This window comes from Heteronotia binoei, chromosome 8 (assembly GCF_032191835.1).
Source record: "Heteronotia binoei isolate CCM8104 ecotype False Entrance Well chromosome 8, APGP_CSIRO_Hbin_v1, whole genome shotgun sequence".
Lineage (NCBI taxonomy): Eukaryota > Metazoa > Chordata > Lepidosauria > Squamata > Gekkonidae > Heteronotia > Heteronotia binoei.
Window position 1 is genome coordinate 25,266,758 of NC_083230.1, and position 17,876 is coordinate 25,284,633.

Sequence of the window (17,876 nt, forward strand, 5' to 3'; positions counted from 1 at the left end):
CTTGTACTCTGTACAGGACTTTGCATGCCAATGGCAGTACATAAAATAATAATGGGGGGAGGAGAAGGAAGAGGTCAAATATGTCTTCCACCTATTCTTGATATGTCCCAAATCCCTGTCATGAAAATCAGTAGTCACTATGTTTTGTTTTGTTTTGCTGAGAACTTTGGAGGCTGAGTGAAATGTTTCCATGGGTTAGGTTATACTGGGGAACCTAAGCACTGGATACTCGTTGATCCCGTTCTGCTGTTGGTGACTCAGGTTGCCAAGGAAGCTTGGATTGCTTTCCTCCAATTTAGGATGGTTTGTCAGTTGCTCAAGAAGAGTGTAGACCTGATCACAGTTAATCCAAGCTTTAGTACCATCCAGATTAGACCACTGTGATGTGATGTATATAGAACTGCTTTTGAAATATGCCTAGAAACTATATTGTTTTCGAATGTTGGGTTAGGGTCCTATATCATCCTGAGTATATAAGTCTCCCCCAAAAGCGCAACTTTTCCTCTCTCCAACATCTCTAATTAAGAATGGGGGGGGGACATTTGAGAGTGTGTATTCTTTATAAATCTGATGCTACTGCTTCCAACTGTTTTACCATTTTGTTTCAGATATTGAAACATCAGTGTTATCTTATTTTGTATTTGTTGTTACATTTACTTGGCTGCCTCGTGGTGCATGTTCATAAGGATCAAAATATTCTGAAGAGAAATAAATGTGAGGGGTTTCCACATGCATGACATATACCTGCTTTTCTTAGCAGTCAATCTGCTAGCATTGGAATTGTGTTGGTGGCCGGGGGGGGGGGGGGGGGCGGTGTCATTCCTTTCCCTGTTGTATATTTCCAGTTCCTATGTCAGTTTACCTTTTTACAGACATGCTTTTTTAAAAAAATCAGGATTTTTGAGCAAGGGTGTTGTCATCATCAGTCGCATCAAAGCGCCAACCCCACCCCCTTTTAAATTGCTTTCTTTTATTTATTTATTTGGTTAAATACACACTATATTGATCTATCAATATACTGCTAGGTAAGAGGCTAGGCATATGCATGTGTGAGAATTGCCATATTGTCCTTGTGGGGAAATGCCCCCCACTGAAAAATTTACCCCAATATTTGGACATTTGGAGCTGCAAACGATTGTTGTTGTTGTTTTTAATTTTTCCTGTTGACAGATGGGAAACAAACAAAGATGAGTCAGTTGTTCCTCCTTCTAGTAAATTGCTTTCAAGTGGCCAGTACTTAATTTTAAGTCATGCAAATGACTCTGTTAGGCAGGGAATACTGAAGCAGTTCAGTGGGGCTGCTTTGCAAAAGTCCCCGCCAGAACTGAAAATGGTAACAAATGCACCCAAAGCCCATAAAACTAACATTCCCACAGTCCGGTGGTTATTCACTGCAGGTACAAAGGCGCTGCCTTCTGGGCTCTTCTGGGTTGAGGAAAGCTGGGAATCAGGATTAGTTCTTTGTTTGGTGGAAGAGATGCTGTTTGATTTTCACAGAAAGGGGTGGGTCAGTTCTTTGCATTTCCACAGGAAGAGGTTGCTCAGCCAGATAGTCTATGTACAGCCAAAGGGAGGGAGCTTGGCTGTGACCTGCCTGCCTGGGATGAGCTTTATTAATCTGGGAGTTTTATCATTCCTTGCCTGCTGTTTTGGGTTTTTTTTCTCTATTCAAGAATGTCAGAGGCTCAAGAAGCATGCAGATGCCAGAAAACACATTGGCAGGTGTCTTGTTATGTTATCATGTGCTTCTATCATGTGTTATCATGTGGAGAGCCAGTTTGGTGTAGTGGTTAAGTGTGCGGACTCTTATCTGGGAGAACCGGGTTTGATTCCCCACTCCTCCACTTGCACCTGCTGGAATGGCCTTGGGTCACCCATAGCTGGGCCTGTAAAACTAGCCTTTTTCAAATGGCCTATAAGATTGAATCCTGAAATGACACCTAGCCATCTGATATACATCCAATATGTCCGCATTGTAGCACCTGAACTGTAATGGTTTTAACAAATTATTTATTAATTATTTATTCAATGTATTTTAATGTATTTTACCGTATAATGTATTAACTGTAATCATGGTACTTCCATGTCTGTTAGCCGCCCTGAGCCTGCTTCGGCGGGGAGGGCGGGATACAAATAAAAAATTATTATTATTATAGCTCTGGCAGAGGTTGTCCTTGAAAGGGCAGCTGCTGTGAGAGCCCTCTCCAGCCCCGCTCACCTCACAGGGGGTCTGTTGTGGGGGAGGAAGGTAAAAGAGATTGTGAGCCGCTCTGAGACTCTTCGGAGTGGAGGGTGGGATATAAATCCAATATCTTCATCTTCTTCTTCTTCTTCTAGATATCTTGTTATCATGTGCACTATATCACAAACAGCTTCCGTGCAAGAAGGAAATTCTTCCAAGTATTTATTTGCATAGACAGAAAAATAGTTCCCTCTTTCCCTGAATTTTGTTCTCCAGTAACAAGTTTAAAATTTCCCTTGGGTAACATATAATGAGCTGGGCTAGTCTTTGATAAGTATGAAGAGAACAACAGGGCTTCAGATTACAATGAAGGAGCAGGAGGCTCCTTTCTTTGGAATCCCCATAATTCTCCAAAGTGGCACCTGAGGCTGCCATGGTACCTACCAATATGTTTCCTGGTGCCACTCGCTTCTTCCCCAAAGCAAAGAGCCAGTTCTCGCTTCCCTTTACTTCACTGGAGCAGGAGGTGTATCAAAAGATTCCAGAAGACATCAGTTTGGGGTCTTCAGAAAGTGCCTATTTGGAAACAGCTACATCCATCAAAGCAAGACACTTGGCTTGGGACTTCTCATTCATTTGTAATTGCCACTCAGAGCAGACATTCTGTGACTGCTCCCATGAAAGAGATGCCTACTACCCTTCTCAAGACGCCTTAAGTGCCCAGAGGCTCAACAAGGTTGAGAACCCCTGCTGTTCCACATTAAGAGGAGGGTGCACAGCATCTTGTGGGCAGCGTGGTTTTTACCAAGTACATTTTCACATTCTCATGGTGGCTGTCAAAATAAAAGACATAGTTTGAGTAGTATCAACTCACCTTATGGAATACAATTTTCCCAAATCCCTGCCCCAGTTTCATTCTTCTTATTCTTTGATGTTCCATTTGCTAATAATTCATTTGGCTTTATTCCAGTTGAGGCAATAGATGCTCTTTGTACCCCTAGGTTGTTGCCGCTTTACTGTGGATGTGCAATAATATGTACTTCGTTGAAAAAGAACAATGGGGTTCAGAAGATGTCTGTGCCCTCATTGTTCTGTAAAACGTAGTCTATTCCAATGGGCTACCATTGGTGTGGCACAGGCTTTAACCGACAGTGTTCTTTGGATTCCCTGAAATAATACTTAAATTTGCTCCCAATGTGTGGTAAATAAACAAACATGTTAGATTATAGTCTTAAATTATCAGTTTTCATTGTGGAGGAGTTAGAACTTCATCATACATGTAAGTCTTTATTATGCAGAATGACCTTTAGGTTAAATAGCACTTCATGCACAACAGAGGGATGGGCCATGGCTCAAAGGTAAACCTCAGTTTTGTATTCAGAAGTTCTTAGTTCAGTCCCTGACATCTCCAATTAAAAGGTTCAGGTAGTAGATTATATGAAAGATCTCTACCTAAGACCCTGGAGAGATGCTTCCAATCAGAGTAGACAAACTGACCTTGGTGGAGTAGTGTGCTGACTCAGTATTATCAGGTTTCCAGACAGTTGGTTCTGCTTGGGGGAGAGGGGGCGTCTCACGTGTTCAGTCATTGTCTTTACTTTGTATAACCTGACTTTGCATACCAACATAATCTGCATTATGTAGCCAAGTCATACTCTGCTCAAATGTATATCTAATTGAAGATGCTTTGGCATTTCTCTTGCTGTAACTTTCTCAAGATGCGCAGAAGAAAAACGCAGGAAGTAGGGCTGTTATCTAGTAACTATGGCAATGTCTGCCTTCAGCCAGATGACCTTGAGCATCCAGTTCACTATGCTGTACACCTAACCCTGGGAACCTAACTGCCAGCAGCTGGCTTTATTTGCGCACCTTTTTGCTGGGTATATTATTGGTTCTGTTTGTACGCTATCTTATTCTCGGCAACGGCTTCATAACAGGAAGGCCCATTGCTCTGTATTGATCCTGAATAAACAACTGACACTTTCTATATGTGCTCATAGGCGTAAACTACATGGGGGCTCCGGGGCTTGATCCCCTCCCAGATTTTCCTGGCGGGGGCTAAGCCCCCTCCGTGCAACCAACACAGGACTTGGGGGCTTCCAATTTAAATTTTCAAGGAGGAAGATCATTATCTTCAAAGGCATGAATGGGGTGGTAGAGTCCATGTGTGATTTTCCCTTTGGGCTGCAAAGAAGTTAGTGGTGTTAATGACTTTACAACCCCAGCTTCTTAGAAATGCTAATTGAGCTAAGACAGAATAAAACTTTGTTTGTCTTAAAGGTGTTACTGGACTCAAACTTTTGTTCAACTAGTTAATGATTGGGGGGACGAATAACACTGTATTGCTATGTTGCATACATATTGCTATAGTATTTGGGGGTTCTTTTGGCAGATAGTTATCTTGTGTCTTCTTCAAGTCTGTGATTGTTTACATTCATTTAAGTGGATGCTGAACCAGATCCTTTTGAAAATTAATGGCCCCAGCAAGCCTTTTTTTTCTTCTCAAAATGACTACACTCATAAAGACTTGGTCAAGTAGGTGCGTATTGACAATTGTTCACCACCTAGGCATAGGGTTTGGGGCCCACCCCTTGCTTCAGGGTCACCAGAAAAGAGCGGGGGGAAGGAAAATGTCTGCTGGACACTCCATTATTCCCTATAGAGATCGATTCCCATAGGGTATAATAGTGAATTGATCTGTGGGTATCTGGAGCTCTGGAGGAGCTGGTTTTTGAGGTAGAGGCACTAAATTTTCAGCATAGCATTCAGTGCCTCTCTTCAAAACACCAAGTTTCAAAAACATTGGACCAGGAGATCCAATTCTATGAGCACATGATATGTATATTTGCAGATCTTAAAGTGGCTATTCTAGAAGTGAATTTCAAAGACAGGACACAGCAAGAGACCTCTGAGATACCACTATAACCGCTGGCCAACTCCCACCTTTCCCTGGGTTTGGCCCGGTCCATGGACATTGTTGGGGGGGTGCTCCCTAAATTTATGGGGAGGGAGCTTCTCCATAAATTCATAGATAGTGATAATGTGATGTCACTGGCTCCTCCCTATGATGTCACTGGATCAAATGCCTCTGGCTGGGCCCCTGTGCCCCCCCCCCATGAAATTGAAAAGTCTACACCCCCTGTATGTGCTAAGTTAACTGGGGTTAATAACGAGCAAAACCTTACAAGTATAAGGCAGTTTTACATGTTCAATATGAGAAACACATGTGAAAACTATTGGAGATGCTTCTTTCTGGCATCAGCTGCTACAAAGTTGTAATATGTGAGAGTCATTTGTTATATTAATCACCCTGATTAAATGGAATACTTCTGTGAAACCATCTCACAGTCCAAACAAAAGCCTGCATGGGCATGGCACACAATAAGAGGAATGGTAGCCTAAAAATGATGAAAGTAACTTTTTTTAAAAAAAGAAATAAGGACCGTCCATGTGACTAGCATCCACCAACTGCTACATATACTACCACACAATTTTTCACATGGGTTATCTTGCAAGATGAATGCACTATAAATCCCAGGTACATGAAGAATGTTTCCATGACATCTGTGTTACTCCTTAAACCCTTGATCTTTTTTTTTTAAACGCTTTTGTAAAAATTACAGGTATGAAATGCAGGACAGATTGTTTTGTCACTGAAACTCACACCATCTTTATTGCATATTAATTAAATGGACAAAACCACAAGTAACTGAACAACTGCGTCTCCATCTAAAGAACATAGTCTATGAAGTGCTATATGTGATCAAATAATCATTTTTTTCTTAGAAATCTTGTTAAATAAAAAAGGTAGTCCCTGTATTTACAAATTAAAATGCTGATGCATCCTCAAAGAGTCACTTAACATTTAGCAGGTCTCTTCATATATTTCAGGCCTGGATGTATACTTCTGAAGCCACTGACCGCTGTAGATCATTTCAGTACCTTTTTTCTAATCATCACAGTACTGTCCTCCTTATTCTTATTCTCTTCATGTTTTTTTATCGCAGAGCTTCGGGTACTTCCACCTGAAAAAGAAAAGTTGTTCTTTTATGAAATCAGTGCTATTTGGAAGGGAGAAAATCTGATCATATAGTTATGAAAACTGTCCTGTTAACATAATGAGTACTTATCTGTTAGCAGACCTGAATTTAAGCACTAGCTAATCACTGCGGTTTAGGAGAGGGGTCCCCAACCTTTCTGAGCCTGTGGAAACCTTTTGGAATTCTGATACACTGTGGTGGGCACAGCAGCAAAATAACTGCTGCAGGAGGCTGAGCCAGTCACAAAATGGCTGCTGCAGCTTACCTTCAGACACACAGTGAAGGCCCTTGTGCTGTGGTGGCAGTTACTGCCCAAGCAATGTGTTTTTTTTTTAAAAAAAAATCTGCTCAGCCAATCAAATCTCCAACCTTCAATCAGTAGACTTGCTGGGCAGAAGCCCTACCTTGCCCTGCTCACTTTCTAAACAGTTGGGGATTCCTGGTTTAGGGGCTCAGATTAAGTGAGTCCTCTAAATGAAAAATATTACTAAATTTTACTAAATTACCATGGGGCAGTAGTGCTACAGAACATCTTTAAGTTGACCGTCTTAATTTGACTTTGCCTCTGTGTGCTTTTGCTTGCCCATATAAACATTAAAAGAAAGCTATTTTGTTTGTCTCTCAATTTTCCTACCAAATTTTAAGGCTTTGAGCAAAAAATATTTTTGCGCTCTTACGCTTCAAACAAATAAATGTAAGACTATAAGAATTTCATATAAATATTGTATTTCTTTTGAAAGGGTACTTTGAAAAAATCAAATGGCTACCGATCTTCCTTTTGAGCGCTTCCTGGAAGCTAAGGTTGCCAAGTCCAATTCAAGAAATATCTGGAGACTTTAAGGATGGAGCCAGGAGACTTTGGGGGTGGAGCCAGAAGCAAGATTGGACAAGCATAATTGAACTCCAAAGAGAGTTCTGGCCATCACATTTAAAAGGACTGCACACCTTTTAAATAACTTCCCTCCATTGGAAATCATGAAGGATAGGGGCACCTTCTTTTGGGGCTCATAGAATTGGACCCCCTGGTCCAATCCTTTTGAAACTTGGAGGGTGTTTTGAGGAGAGGCACCAGATTCCATGCTGAAAATTTGGTGCCTCTAACTCAACTTTATTACCCAACCTTTCTCTTCCCCTTTAGTTAGTTAACAATGGTGTTTTGAATTCAGTCATCAAAGAACTGATACAGCAACAACAACAACATATTTTATAAGTTTAGAAAAATGTAATCAGCAATGCCCATTTTAGAGTTGAGTATAGCAATGTTTATGAGTTCCAAATATTTCCATTTACATAATTTTAATGTGCTTACCCTGCATATCTAAGACTAGTTTTGTTACTATAATTCCAGAGGTTTAGCCATGTAGATTGTGGCAACAGAGCTGGATATGAATGTTGAGCTGAGGGTATGAGATTCTTGTTTATTCATTATCATGTATCTGAGACACAACTTGCCTTAAACAGCTTAAGAAACTTACCCTCCTTAGCTGTTTTAAGCTACTTCCTCTGATTGCTTCCATGAGATCACCATGGAGAGATCTCTGTGGGGTAGGAGGTCGGGTAGAAGGACGTGAACCTTCTTCTGATTTCTTATCTGGGATTGATTTTAAGGAATCTTTGATTTCTCTCAAGATCTCATTCTCATATTTTTTGCTTTTCTTGCCTTTTTTCTTTTTCTGTTTATTTTGTACAACTTTTTGAGCACTTTCCTGCTGTTTGATAACTTCTGCAATATTCCTAGTTGGTGCTTTTTTCTCTGGGACAATTTGAGAAGGAGGAGGTGGTGGAGGAGGAGGAGGTGGTGGAGGAGGAGGAGGAGGGGATGGTGGTTGGATTTTAACAGGTGGAATCTTTTTAGGCAGTTTTGGGGAGGACCATGGTGAACTCTGAGGAGATGAGTAAGGTGAAGAACCAGGAGTTGCTTTTTGCAAAACTTTGGTCTTTGGGTTGATTGCTCCATCCCAGTTGGACTCTTGCTGTCTTTGTTCCTGCATCCGTTTCTGCCTTTGTTTATCCATGTTTCTTGTCAGGATGCTTGTCATACTCATTCTTGGTCCAGCAAGCTCAAAGTGATAGCCTAACTTCACCAGTGTAATATTGTCCTTCATAAGTTTGGCAATATCCATTTCAACCTGACTGCCCATGATATGTCTTTGGTTGTGGAACCGTAATTCTGTCAAAACCTTGTTATACTGTAAAGCCCTCATAATAGCTAGTATCCCTTTGCCTGTGATAAAATTGGAATCCAGATTTAGACTTGATATATGTTGATTCACTTTTAGCATTCCAGCAATGGCCACTGCAGCATTGTCATCTGCATGAGTGTTGGACAGACTGAAAGTTTTGACTACAGTATTGTTCCTGAGGGCCTGAGCAAAATGGGTCAGCATCTGGGTGGTGATATTCTCAATATTATTTAAATTGACTTCTGTAGTGTTAGGGTCATTGTTCCTAACTTTCTCCAGAGCATCTTCAATCACCGTAGGATTTCCACAAGGGTGAATGGCACCTGTTCCGCAACTTGAGTCTTCTATGCCCCTTTCACTATGACCATTGGTAATAACTTCACTGTCACATTTCCTTTGCTTAATTTTGTCTGAAGTCCTGCTGCTTTCACAATTTGTAGTCCTTTGACATACTTCAGCAATTTCCTGTTCTTCTTCATCTGTACTACTTTCTTCTTCCTCTTCCTCCTCTTCCTCCTCCTTCTCTTCCTCCTTTTCTGCCACTTCCTCATCTTCTTCAGTATAAGCCTCCTCAGAAAATTCACTATTACTTCCTGTAAAATCATCTTCATCAATTTCTGATGTGTCATCATCTTCATCTTTAGACTCCTAAATAGGAATAAAACATCAATAATTATTTTAGGAATACCATAACCACATTAAAAGTTTAAAAGCTTGGTTCTACTGAAGGTCACTAAGGTTCCTCTTCCCTCCCCATTAGTTCATTAAGCTAAAAATGTGGAAATGTTACTCATTCATGGTGTGAAATCCAAACACCTTCCCATAAGGAATCATTTTTATTTTAGAAATATCACATCTTCCCCAAAATATATTGCACTGGGAAATGCAGTTATTTTTGCAGCTAGCAGCTGACCAGTGTTCTTTGGAATGCATGCACTTATTGACATTTATTTATCTGAAAACACTTCTATCTTGCCTTTCCCAAGGTTCTGGCTTGCATGCTCATGGGCCTCTTTGTGGGATGTAAAAATGTGGATGGGTACCAAAAAGGTACATGCTGTTCTGTAGAAATATTTTATTTTTATCCTTTCTTCAAAGTCCTCAGGGCACATTACACCTTCCTTTTATCTTCACCACAACCCTGTGTTGGTAGATTAGGTTGAAAGATAAAGACTCTCCCAAGATCATCCAATGAGTTTCATAGCTGAGTGGTGACCTGAAACCAGGACTTCCTAGTCCACCGTTCAAAGAACTGGAATCCACGTATGTCTGAGGATTTACCAGGGAATACAAAGGGACGATGGCTGTACTGAGCCCTAGGCTGAGTTTATTCAATTAATGCCTTCCTCTGGCAAAAGATGTCTTCCTGTAGCAGAAAAGACTCTTGCATCTGGGGAAGATATCTGAGGAAGTTTTGCACTAAAGGAAGATACTGCCATTAACAGAACAGGTTTACCTGTGTGCTGATGGTAGAGAGGTATGTCTGCTGATAGTAGAGAGGTATAGCTATTAATCGTAGATCTCCCTAGGCCATAATGAATCAACAAAAAAACATATATGACAGATATAATAAAATATAATAATATAATAATAAAGGTGTTTGAAACCAAGCAGCCTCAAGTTTCGACACGGCTGAAGAGCAGAACTAATTGTGCTTTTGTTTTTTTTAAAAAAAATATGTGGACACATGAAGCTGCCTTGTACTAAGTCTATCAGGATCAGTACTGATAGACCTCTGACTGGCAGCAGCTCTCTAGAGACCCAGGTAGAGGTCTTTCAACTTAACCTGTTTTTTTTTTCCATTGGGGATATCTGGGACTGAATGTCAGACCTTCTGCATGCAAAGCACATGCTCTACCACTGAGCCTCAGCCTCCCCTCCCCAGGAGGCTTCCCAGTTCCAGAAACCCGTTGTTGTGATATGGGTTCGTGGCTATAACACACAGCTTTGCAGCTTTCTAGAGTCCTTATTGTTGTATTGTGTTAGAAAACTCTTGTTGCTGTTTTGCCCTCCTCTTTGACAGAGCAATGCATGACAGGCCCTATATTAATACTTTGACTGATGGCACACCAACACCCTGGCCGCCGCGCTTGGATAAATTCCTTCTGATAAGAGCTAACTCAGAAGTGAGATAATGCCCTGGTGCTGCTTTTCATGGGTAGAGGACATAGCTCTATCAGTGCTGTGGTATATATATAGCCCTATAATCTCTAGCCTGTTAGGCATTCAGTATTCACTCTTCGGTGCTTTGTGTGTTCAGTTTGCTCCGTGAAAACAAGCGATTATATTACAAAAGAGGTAAAGATACATATGAGATCATGACCCTATGAAGTTGTGGGGCTGTCTTGCGTGCCATTTTTTCGTTTCGTCTGGTCTTCCGTTTGTAAATTATTTTGTCCGTGCAAATCCATTCCCCCCCTGACAATTCCCTGAGAAGTGATCTGGTAAATAAGGGCCTGTACACAGGCTTTTTAAATCAAACTGAAGCAAATATAGAAATGGCCCTTTATTGGATGAGTGTAGGATGATTTGATTGCAGTAAATCGGAAGGTAGCTTATGATCTTTAGAAAATCATGTGCTGTTATTTTGTAAAGTAGCATTATTGTATGGGAAACGGGGCCAATTCAAAACCTTTTTGACAGGGCCTTCTCCATAACAGCCCCTTGCTGGTGGAACCAGTTACCGGAAGAGGTCAGGGCCCTGCGGGATATTGGACAATTCCGCAGGGCCTGTAAGACAGTCCGCTTCCGGTTGGCCTATAACTGACCGGCACTAAAACTATCAAAATATCGAAGGAAGTTATAGATAGCACATTGTGGATTGATGTACTGATTTTAATGTTTTTTAATGTTTTTAATGTTTTAATGATGTAAACTGTTATTGTATTTAAAATTAGAATTTTATTGTTAGAACCCTCTGTGTTGTGAGCCGCCCTGAGCCCGCTTCGGTGGGGTAGGGCGGGATATAAATCAAATAAATAAATAAATAAATAAATCTTTTGTCATCCAAAACATGGTGAACCACTGCTTCCTGGGTCTGCACCTCTACCAGCAAGGCCAAGCCAACCTCTGGATGATGTCAGTGTGGGCTCAGTAATGCTAGTCCCCTGGTGTGTCACTGAAGGCTGGGAATGAGCAGAGCCCCTATCTATTTATGTATTTATATTCCGCCCTCCCTATAATGGGCTCAGGATGGCTTGTTGTGTCATCCTACCAATGGCCTCCTTGTTGTGCCATCCTACCCAGTTATTTCAGCGGACTTGGCCTTGATGGGAAAAGTGAGAAAGAATCAATGCTCAGACCTGGACTCATAAGGTGGGCTCAGGCAAGTCATAAAACAGGAATAGTTCCCAACCTCAAGTATTTTTATTTTTTTTTATTTATTTTGTACATTTATAGCCCACCGTTTCCCGTGAAGGGCTCAAGGTGGATTTCAACCAGCTAAAACATTAAAACCAACAATAAAACATCAAAATAGTTAAAACAATTAAACCAATACATTGAGTCAATCATTTAAGACATAAGAACATAAGAGAAGCCATGTTGGATCAGGCCAACGGCCCATCAAGTCCAACACTCTGTGTCACACAGTGGCAAAAAATTTTATATACACACATACACTGTGGCTAATAGCATGACGGCATGAATGGCATAAGCGCTTGAGGCGCAATTATCGTGGGCAGCCTAAGTTGCCCCAAGATGTCAACAGCATTGGCCCCAAATGAAGTGGCAGTCATTGCTGGGAGGCCAGTTGGATGGTGTAGTAGGGTGAGGACATCCTCTTGCCTCAACCATAGACCTAGCAGGACAGCCGCCCTGAGCCTGCTCCAGCGGGGAGGGCGGGATACAAATAAAATTATCCTATCCTATCCTTCCAGCTCCGTTTTGTAGGCCCTCTGGAATGGTAACAAATCCGGAAGGGACCGAATCTCTGTAGGGAGCTGATTCCACCAGGTTGTCAAGGCAAGCCGGACATCCTTTGGGCCAGGGATGGTCAAAAGATGTTGGCTGGCCAATCGCAGTGGCCTTCAGGGCTCATATAGGGAGAGATGGTTTCACATGTATGCTTGTCCCAGGCTGCGCAAGGCTTTAAACGTCAATACTAAAACCTTGAAGTGGATCTGGTACTTGATAGGTAGCCAGAGCAGACTGTGCAGCATTGGTCGACTGCTTGCCCTTAAAGGCAATTCAGTAAGCAATTGTGCTGGTGCAGAATCTGGAGTTTCCGGATCAGTCCCAAGGGCAAGCCTGCATTGAGTGAGTTACAGTAGTCCAACCTGGAAGTGACTGTTGCATGGATCACTGTAGCTAAGTCCCAAGGAGCCAGATAGGGTGCTAGTTGTTTGGCCTGCTGAAGATGGTAGAAAGCATATCATGCAACAGCTGTGACCTGGGCCTCCATAGAAAGGGTGGCATCCAGTATCACACCCAGACTCCTCACCTTTTGAGCTGGCACAAGAGGTGCACCATCCAAGGTGGGGAGCCGGATGCCCAGTCTTGGCCCCCCACAACTCATGAACAAGACCTCAGTCTTAGTTGGATTAAGCTTCAGTTGGCTCAGTTGTAGCCAACCAGCCACTGCTTCCAATGCCCTGGTCAGATGGTCTGGGGCAGAGTCTGACTGGCTGTCCATCATCAGAAAGAGCTGGGTGTCATCTGCATACAAATGACAACCCAGCCCAAAACCTCTGGCAATCTGGGCAAGGGGGTGCATGTAGATGTTAAACATCATTGGCGAGAGAATAGCTCCCTGTGGTACACCACAGTGTAATGGATAATGCAGGGAGGTCTGCTCGCCAATTGCCACCCTTTGTCCCTGACCATGGAGGAAGGAGGAAAACCACTGTCCCTGAACTCCAATGTCGGCAACGCGGTGGGTCATTAGATCGTAATCTATTGTGTCAAACGCTGCTGAAAGATCTAGAAGCAATAGCAGTGCTGACCCACCTTGATCCAGATGCCTTCTAAGGTCATCTGTGAGGGCGACCAGAGCAGTCTCTGCCCAATGACCAGGACAGAAGCCGGACTGGAAGGGGTCAAGGATGGATGTACCTTCCAGGAAAGCTTGGAACTGCTCTGCCACCACTTTCTCCATTATCTTGCCCAGAAACGGTAAGTTCGAAACTAGTCGATAATTGACCAGGACCATTGGGTCCAAAGATGGCTTCTTTAAAAGCGGCCGAACCACTGCCTCCTTAAGCTTGGCTGGGAATACCCCTGATGACAGGGATAAGTTGACAATCTTAGCCAGGGGACCCTGAATGTCATCTCCGCCTGCTTTAACAAGCCAAGATGGACATGGGTCCAGAGGGCAAGTTTTAGGCTTCACATAGAAGTATTTTCTATGAATAGCAACAACAACAATGATGATGATGATGATGATGATGTGCCATCAAGTCACATGATAACCTCAGTACCATGGCAAGAGATTAGCCAAAGTGGTTGCCATTGCCTTCCATTGCATAGCCACCCCTGGCCTTTCTTGGTAGTGTACTAACCAAGGCCAGCCCCGCTAGCAGCCGAACTCTGATGGGACTAGTCTACTAAACTATCAGGCTGTTTTCTATGAGTAAAACCCAGTCTTTTTTCAAGCAGGCATTTTGTGATCAAGATGTTCGTCATAATGCATTTTAAATCTGTCTCTGATTTATAACCGCTAATAATTTAACAAAAACCTTAAATGTGAGAAACAGAAGACTTAACTCCTCCAAATCTTTAAACATCTTTAAGAATTCACCCACAAGAAAGGACCGACTAGCTTTCTTAGTTAGGGTTGCCAAGTCCAATTCAAGAAATACCTGGGGACTTTGGGAGTGGAGCCAGGAGTTGTGACAAGCATAATTGAACTCCAAAGGAAGTTCTGTCCATAACATTTAAAGGGACCACACACCTTTTAAATGCCTTCCCTCCATTGGAAATAATGAAAGAGGGGCACCTTCTTTTGGGGCTCATAGAATTGGACCCCTTAGTCCAATCCTTTTGAAACTTGGAGGGTGTTTTGAGGAGAGGCACCAGATGCTATGTCAAAACTTTGGCCCCCACTACCTCAAAAAACAGCCCTTCCCGAGCCCCAGATACCCATGGATCAATTCTCCATTATACTCTATGGCAGGGGTGAGGAACCTCCATCCCGAGGGCCATATACAGCCCTTGAGATCACTTGGTGTGGCCCTAGGGGATTGCTGAGTCAAACCGAGCCATGTGGCAGCCTCCCTGGGGCCTGGCTGGCCAGCGAGGATCATGGGGCCCATCCCTGCTGTGCAGCAGCCTCCCCAGGGCCGGGCAAAGATCACAGGACCCAGATGTACTGCGTGGCAGCCTCCCAGGGGCCTAGCTGGCCAGTCAGAATGGCTGCAGGGCTTGGAAAAGTTACTGTCACAGTTCAGGTAAGTTTCCCCCTCATTTCTTTATTTCCCTTTCTTTCCATTTCTACCCCCATTCCTTTGTTTCCCTTTATTCCTCTTTATTCCCATTTCTTTATTTCCCTTTTTTTCCATTTCTTCCACCATTTTTTATTTTCCTTTCTTTTCATTTCTTCCCCCATTTCTTTATTTCCCTTTCTTCCCCGCTTTGTTTACCTTTATTATCCTTTCTTCCCTCCATCTCATTTCCCTTTCTTCCACCCATTTCTTTATTTCCCTTTATTTCCCTTCTGTGGAGCCTGAGTGGTGGACATTGTGAAGGACTCCTGCTGAAGTATGTGGGTGCTTGTAAAGGTCTGCTGGGAGCAGCTGCAGTTTTCGCATGAAGGGAGGGAGGGAGGGGTGGCAGGGATGGGGGGTGGGAGCCGGCTATCACCAGTTCAATTTGCACTTGATTATCCCAGATGGTGTGGCCTAATATGGTAATGAGTGTGTGACCTAATATGCTAATATTATGGGATGCGGTCTAATATGCTACTGAGTTCCTGCTGGGCTTTTTCTACAAAAAAGCCCTGAACCTATGCATTTGCCTAGGGCGGTGGGCCGTGTGTGTGTGTGTGCCAGATTAGGCTCTCACTATATGACTTCAAATAGAAAAACAATTATTTGCATTAATTTTGCTGGTCTGAATAATTCTTCCTCGAGGGAGCAGTTTTTTAAGTTGATAATTTTTAAGGCCCACGAATGATGTTATAAATATCTATATGGCCCTTGGCAGAAAAAAGGTTCCCCACCCCTGCCCTATGGGAATCAGTCTCCATAGGGAATAATGGACTGCCCAGCAGACTTTTTCCTCCCCCCCCCCTGCTTTCTGAAATGGAGGATGGTCTACAATCAGGGTATCCCCTGCCCCCACATGGGGATTGGTGACCTTATTCTTAGTGGAATCAACAGAACACAAATGCATTTTGTAAAGAGCCTGCACAGTGTAGTGGTTAGAGTTGCAGAAATGGAGCTGGGAAACCTAAGTCTGAACTTCCACTCTGCTGTGGAACATCACTACATGACCAGAGGCCACTCAACCAATCTTTCCTCACAGAGTGAATGTAATGTGGCTCCGGTAGAAGTAAGAAGAACAGCGTCCAAAGGCACTTCAGGTATTTGGGTGGTTGGGAAGCAGGGGATAAATAAAAGTAGTTAAATCTGGATTAACCTCATCCTAACAGCACTCTCCCTCCTCCCTGCCCACCCCACAGCGATCCATAGTAAACTTCTTTTGAAACCTTTATTTGAAAGAGCAGCTTGTAAGAAAATCCTATTTGGGGGGATTTCCACAGGGACTTAAAGAACTAGATGTGCTGTTCTCTAGATCCTTTGAAAGTGTGTTCTACAGGAAATGTTCTACAGAAGTCTGGGCTAGGGTTTAGCAAAATTGTCTTCGCTTAGCAGTCTTTCTGGGAGTCTGCCACCACTTTAGACTGTAAATAAGAATCACATTATTAAACTCTGTTATATAGTTGTTTAAAAAAAACTACCTGTATGTAATAGATCGGAAGAAATGTTTTGGTCTAGTCCTTTTGCCGTATGGGGTAATTTTGTGCAAGCAGAATGGTTTGTTTTTAAAAAAAAATGTGAGAACACTCAAAAATGTAGTCCCTCGTACACAGTCCAAACACATTCTATTCTATAAACAGGTATATTAGCTCCCCTAAAGATGAGAGAATTTCACAGTAACTCACAACATTCACACTTAAGCAAACATGCTAGCCTTGGTTTGCTTTTTTAGTGGGATAGTAAACATTCAGGGAGAAAGAGAATGAAAGGATGTATTTCTGCAACCTAGCTAATACATTTGCTGTCCTACCTTTTCACATGCTCCCATCCTCTCTTTTTCTAGAAGTTTCCTGGTTTCCCTTTCCCAGTAGGCCATCAGTGCTTCCCGGCTGAAAGTTCCAGTTGGCGTTTTCTCTGTGAGGCTTTTTTGCCTCTGGCCCACTGGAAGGTTCCTGTCAGGCTCAATGTCCTCCAACTCCCTCTCCAGCTCCTTCAACTCCTCATCAGTTAGAGAAGCAAGCAGTTCATCTTCATCTAGGTCTTCATATTTACTAAGCTCTCGCCTGTAGCCAAAGGTAGACATGGTCCCTCGTTTTGTCAAAGCGAGATATAGCTGATATAAAAAGGCAACATTCACAAATGCTAAACCAAGGAGTCTCTGTTCGGTTCGGTCAGCAACTGTTTCCCTGTGTCTCTGCGGCACCCTTTAAAAAGTATTCCTAGGGGGTTGCAACAATGTACGGAAGGATGAAAGCATGCCCTGTTTTAAGCATCAGACGTCAGCAGGGCAGTTGAACAGAAAGAATGTCCCAACACCAGTGTCTGTACGTCTCTTAAACACAAGGATTATTGACCTACTGGCCATGGACCTATTTAGCATAGCCTGACATGAGGAAAATATATACTTCTCTATGCATTTAGAGGACAGGAAATCAAGCAGCTATGCTTCCCAAGATCTTGTCTTCGCCAAGCGATAGAAAGCAATAAAAAAAGGTTTTCATTTTGGTAGGGTTCGTGTCATTCTAAAGGAGGAGGGGGAGACCGAGCTTTCCCAACTGTTCAGAGAAGATCCCTCAGTTTAGTGGTTATTGAGAGGGGAATGGTGGAAGAGGGGCTCTTACCTCATCCTGGCTGAAGCATGTTTAGAAATGTAACGTGTAGTTACGACTATTGCCATTCCCCAAGATTGTCGAATAGAACACTCAGGTGATGTCAGCTGTTAAATAATTCTATAAGGAGGAAAATTACAGAACCCTGACTTTAAAAGAAAATGTGGAGGCTCAGCTGCAATAGTAACTTCCTCAGTATTTTGAATCTTGATATCCTTCCTTTAAACACAGTAAGATTTGTTGAGGGGCAGTTGTGGCATTGAAACCTGAGGCGCTGCAACCATCAGCAACCATCTATCAGGACTGACAAAATGTCATTTATTATGTATTTGTTAAAATATGTCTTTCTCATATTTCTCTGTGGCTCAGCATGGTTTTCAAAAACAGTACTAACCTACACACTGAACAGCTCAATAAAAAGCCTACACATTACTTACTACATTATG

General features: G+C 42.6%; 1 protein-coding gene across 1 annotated transcript; it reads right to left on the bottom strand.

Annotated features, from left to right (window-relative positions):
• Positions 1–6,099: 6,099 nt before the first annotated feature.
• LMOD2 (leiomodin 2) lies at positions 6,100–17,127 on the bottom strand. Its single transcript, XM_060244815.1, has 3 exons — positions 16,632–17,127; positions 7,690–9,053; positions 6,100–6,197 (listed from the first exon to the last, which is right to left on the bottom strand). The coding sequence occupies exons 1-3, from the start codon at positions 16,902–16,904 to the stop codon at positions 6,113–6,115; spliced, it is 1,722 nt and encodes a 573-aa protein (XP_060100798.1). The 5' UTR covers positions 16,905–17,127; the 3' UTR covers positions 6,100–6,112.
• Positions 17,128–17,876: the final 749 nt, after the last annotated feature.